This window comes from Pterocles gutturalis, unplaced genomic scaffold, assembly GCF_000699245.1.
Source record: "Pterocles gutturalis isolate BGI_N339 unplaced genomic scaffold, ASM69924v1 scaffold35371, whole genome shotgun sequence".
Lineage (NCBI taxonomy): Eukaryota > Metazoa > Chordata > Aves > Pterocliformes > Pteroclidae > Pterocles > Pterocles gutturalis.
The window spans coordinates 32543-38263 of NW_010104245.1; the positions used below are offsets into that span (position 1 = coordinate 32543).

The 5721-nt window shown below is 31.8% G+C and overlaps 1 protein-coding gene across 1 annotated transcript in view; it reads left to right on the forward strand.

Annotated features, from left to right (window-relative positions):
* The window catches only part of LOC104471610 (ubiquitin carboxyl-terminal hydrolase 15-like), a gene marked incomplete at both ends in the record, with an annotated part of 22934 nt that extends 20649 nt beyond the window's left edge, over nt 1-2285 (forward strand). Inside the window, one exon of the mRNA XM_010086999.1 lies at nt 2202-2285. Within this exon, the coding sequence (XP_010085301.1) occupies nt 2202-2285 (84 nt within the window). The remainder of the gene's footprint in view (nt 1-2201) is intronic.
* Nucleotides 2286-5721: the final 3436 nt, after the last annotated feature.

Genomic DNA, 5721 nt, shown 5'->3' on the forward strand with positions numbered 1-5721 from the left:
CAGTATCTAGTGTGGATTATTGTCTATTTTGGCATACAACTATAGTAAAGCTTGGTTTTTAACCTGTCTTTCACTGAACTATTAAAATGTTGAACTGTAATAAATAATTTTGTGGGTTTTGTTTGTTATATCATAATAAGTTGCCTTTCAAAGTTAGCTATTACATAGTTCCTGATGTTTTTCCAGCTATGTTGGTTTACTCTTCTGACATTTACTGATTGTTGGGTTTTTTACAATCAGAGTAAAAAGGTTATTTTTGTCAAGCAAGTAACTGTATTCTTTGGACACCTTTCTTTGGTGTTTGAACACCACAGTAACATTAATACATACTGAAGTTAGTGTACTACTAAAAGGACATACACTGTGTCTTAGAACCTTGCATTTAGACATAAATTGAGTTTCTGTTGCACATTTGATTACTCATTTTGTCTTAGGGAATTCCTAAGTCATTGCAGTTTTTTTGCATTGCAAGTAGATACTTTTGGTCATCCTTTTTGTACATCTTTCAAGGCAGAACTGAAATATGGCAATACATTGAGCATTAACAATTACTGTCTTTTCAGGATTTTTTATTATCCTTGTTTTGATCTAATTTTTTGTTTTAAATGGTTGGAAGCATTTCTGCTAATGTTGTAAGCAGCCATAAGCAAACAGAAGGCTGCACACCTCAGAGTAGTAGGAATTTCTTACTGGTTTACATGTTATTATCACTTTGTATGTGGTAGCAAATGATATCAAAGAGTTCATGTTCGCTAAGAAACAAATTAACTTATTTTTAGTTTTCAGTGGAAACCGGACCTTTATTTATGTAGCTTATTCTGGTTTCTTTTCATTTTTTGGACAAAAATTATACATTGAGTTTTTAAATTTATAACTCTCTTGCATTTGAATTATACAGAACCTCCAAATTTTTTTTGAAAAATTCACTTTCAGTTCAAAATGACTTGGTTCGAATAGCTTCTAAAATAATTACATGTAAGAATGTGCATAATTTAACTTTTGTCTTGAATTTAAGTAGGGTTAAACTTACTTCAATTTTATGTCTTTCTTGTTGACACAGTCTCTGTATTTTACTTCTTTGAAGATAATGTTCAAAGAAGAGGATTTAGATTGATAAAGGAGGTCTACAAGAAAGCTTTATGAATGTTGTTCAGAATACTTTGAAAATTAAATATCACTTTCTTCACATGGTGGTATATCTTTTCTTTTGGAAAAGCTTTATTAATAAAAAGTTGAAAATAAATGTGAAAATATACTCGGGAAGATTTATTGTGTAAAAGTGTTTATCTACCTGCACAGTTTAGTTCTTGAAAGGTGCTTAAAAGGTCCTGAGGACACAGAATTTCTTCTCTTAATATGGTGATGTGTATTTCAAAGCTTTCCAAGGACGACTGGAGCTTTTTGCAAACCAACTGGAATTGCATAGGGCCCATAAAAACGTGGAGATGCCTAAATTCCTTTTAGTATTCTGAGCCTTTTCCATGGTTATCTGTAAGATTTGATTGGAAAAATAAAAATACACTGCAAGATAGTTGTATTTCATTGTTATGTACAGAGGGCCTTTGTAATTAAAAATAACATTATTCTAATATCTAAAAATATTTTTAAACAGTGAGGGTGAGTGATAATACTATTACTTTTGGAAAAAAAAGGTTTTAAAAGGTTATTTAGTATTGTGCATAATATCCTGGAATTTTTTTTAGCAATATTAATAACACAGTTTTAATTAAATGTTTTCATGCTGCTGTTAAACTGACCTTGAAGTATGTATTTTAAAAATTTTTGTGTCTTGTCTCAATATCCGTTTATCGTTAAGTGAAAAATGCATAAGATTTCCGTGTTAGAAACTTTACATCCTAGGTTTTAGAACATCAAAATATCTATAGTCATACTGTAAACGGAAAGGTTTTTTTTAGCACAGTGGACTGTGATTTGTTTGTTTGTTTGCTCTTTGTTTTAACAGTTCTATTTCTTCAACATGATATGAAAGTTTAAAGTACTGTGAAGCATTTCAGGTTTTAAAAGATGGATTCTGAGGGCTGCGTGTCTTGGGTATTTTCAGTGCTTTGCCCACTTTAAAAAAAAAAAAATAAAATCTTTTCCATGCTTGTTTATATGCATTGCTCATTTACTAGCTTTCTTTCATAGTTTTTAATATTTAAGCTTTTTTTTCTAATTTGTAATTTTCATATTTTTTAAAGGTCGCCAGGTGCATCCAATTTTTCAACTTTACCAAAGATCTCTCCATCTCTATCAAATAATTATAATAACATGAACAACAGAAAGTAAGCAATATACCTTAAAATATTATTTAATTTAATCGCCCTGGTGTGACATAAATAAATATTGATGTTTTATAACTCTTGGCTTAAAGATTTTGATTTGGTTTGTGATATTTGGATTGTGAATTGTTACTGGTCACTATTTCATAGCATAGGTATTATAAAGCATGATATCAGGAAATGAAATGCAGTTAAAGATGTTTGGTAACTCTTAGTCGTTAGTAGAATAGACTCCAAATAAATGTTGAGCACTGTAAGAAAATATATAAAAACTTCATTTAGAGTTTATCATGCTGAAAATAGATTAGTGTTACTGTTATCCTGCCTGAATTTAGATGGACAGCAAAAAAAGTATAAACTACTTACATTCATGGTGGTCAGGTTTTCCCTTATTTATTGATGCTAAGGTATTACAGCAGCATATGTGATATCACACATTGATTTGATACCACTACAGCTGAAATATTTTAGCTATAATGGTTGTCATAGTAATTATAGTCACTGATTAATTATCAGCATCTCAACTTCTTGTCTTATTGCTAGAAGATCTGAGAGGGATCAGTCTGATAGATGTGCTTTAATATTACAATTAGAGACTTAGTAAAAGAGGCTTCTTGCTTTTAAGGGTTTTTGTCCTTTAAAATCCAAATCATAAGTTTAATAGAAAGTGTGATAAACCTCTAAAAGAAGAGCTTTCATATTCCAGTGGCCAACTTTGTGTGTAATCTTTTTTTGTTGTACACAACTGTAAAAAAGTTGGTGAATATAGAAAAACATGGAATTATTTCGCTTTAACAGATAATGGAGCATCTTTCAATGCTTGAAACCAGAGAGCACTCATCTTTAATGCAAGCTGGGGGAAATTGAAGAGGCTTATTCTTACAGTTCATTCAAATTTAAAATATTTTTCCAAACATGCATTTTGTGATCAAACATGAAGATGTTAAATATTAAAAAGGTGACATAACTATTAAATATCTTATGCAATATCTTCTAGTTAAATACTGCATTTATCAGAAGTGATTTTTTCCTAAGGGTGCAGTGTCACTTGTGCCTCTACCGATTGTGAGTAGCCCCAACTCTCACTGTTAAAACAGTTGAAATCCATGTATTTAACTGCAGTCTATTGTACACTGTATGTGAATGTGTAGTAAATAAAGAGTATCTGTAAATTGTATCTGATTGTGTGAAAAATTACTTGACAAGAGCTGAGCCTCCAGCTGAGAAATAATCTCTCCTTCCCCCATTGCTCATACAAAAGACGGTTGTTATGCCAAAAACCTAAGCTTAACAGTCGCTTCTTCCTAGGGAGCCACCATTTTAAATCAAGCCAGCAGGGCTTGCTTCTTTTTTTATTTTTTTCCTTTTTTTAATTTTTTCTTTGTTTGTTTTGGTTTTTTTAAATGTTAGCTTCTCCTTCTAGTGATGCAGTAGTTATTTTTAGGAAGCACTTATGAAACCTGTTGCCAGCTCTTGCAGCTTTTAAAGATAGTTTCTTCACTTGCTATAGCTGATTTTATTTTTACTTCTTGGTTTATTTTGGAGCCTAAATGGGAGTTTTTAGATTTTAAATTAAAATTCTGGGGTTGTTTTTATTTGCTTTTTTAATTTGAGTATTTTTAACAGAAATAGTGTTTAAAAGGAAGTGACATAAAATTCAGATTTGGTGAGGAACTGGTTCTTTAAAGTGCCTTAACTATAATTTAAACATCTATAAATCAGATAGTAGGTATGTGTTCTCTATAATGTCATGAAATACCAGCCATTTTAATCTTGTAACTCAAAAACACTGTATATCTGGGTGTTATGTAAGGCAGATATTTGGTGCAGAACAATATGGTTTTGCTTTCAATGCAATAATCCAGTTATGATGAGTTTAAAATAAATATTTTTTAAAATCACAAATTTATAATTCACAAATAAATCTTTGGCAGCACTTCTGTCAGAATACATGTTCAAGATGAACTAGTTCAGTGACAGAGAACTCACATCCATTAATACACTAGGTACTTTAAAGTACATATTGTTGCATTAAGAATTTTCGGCTTCAAAAGGTAGATGGAAAGTTATATCTCTGTATTTAATTGGACTATATCATTCTGGGTTAAAATCAGTTTCTTCCTATGTTGTACTCTTCTCGCAAATATCTCCTTGTCTAAGAAAGCATTTATTTTCCCTTAATTAATGTTATCGTATTTTCATTACTTTGGTAGTTAACTACTTAATGTGAGCTTTGCCTGGAATTTATTATCATGTTACTGCCGTATTGTCTTTTGCATTGCACATTTTCTTCAGTACAATAGTGAAATTATACATTTGTGGCTTTCCAGGGTCCATTGCCACCTCTATATGGACATGAGACGCTGTGACTCTAAAAGAAATACATTTATTGTGAAGATAGTTTTAGCTGACAAAGCTGATTTGTAAGGCAGAAAATGCAAACAACAAGTTGTGTGTACCAACAGTCATAAACGCTAGTCATTGCAAGCCTGTTTTTGCAATTATTATAGCTCAGCTATGGAGTACGAATTAGTTATAACACTGGAAAGCATCATGCTTCTCTATAGGGTACACATTTCAGTAATGCTTGTCTAATACAGGAAGTGTTCTGACTAATAGTAAGCCTCAAATTGGTAAATATGTAATTGTTTGTTTAGCTGGTCATACACTAAATAATAGAAATAGCTTGTGCAAATTTTATCAGATCCAAAGCCTTCATTTCTGTACATGTGAGTTTGCATTTGATGGAATGAAGGATTCCAAATAATTGATCATTGATGTTCTTTTGCCTTTACAGGTGATCTTGTTGAAAGAATAACATAGGAGGATTAGAATATTATGTGTTAGTGGATTCAGAAGAGCAGGGAGAGACACGCATCATTTAGGTCTTTCTGGAATTTCTGTTTATTGCTGTTGAAAAGCAATACATCTCATGTCACATGGTATTTTTTAAATTATGGGGGGAGGGGATTAAAAACAGTTGAACAGGGATTTTGCTTGGTGAATTAAGTGAAAAGTTGCTTTGTTTTCTTCATTTCTAATCAGTGTTTCAGGTTCCTAAAATTAATTGCTTCATCATTCAGTAGTGTCAGCTTGTCAGGAGGACAGCTGGCAGCTTTGTTCATGCGCTTGTATATTTCAATATGCTTATTTTGGGAAGTATAAATGTTAATTACATCACCTGTAGAAAGAGTTTATTCATGTTGCACCTGACACATAGGCAAATACTGTGTGGAAGGTGATTTTTTTAAACTTTATTTAAATAGATTATAAAGTTATCTTTTGCACTCCAGACAATGATCATGAACAATAACTAAGACAATAGTCTTTGTGTAGTGACATGGGTCTCTCCTGCTGCTTCAGGCATCTTTGGCCAATGCAAGCCTCATGAAATTTAACAAGACCAAGTACGAGGTCCTGCACATGGGTCGAGGCAATC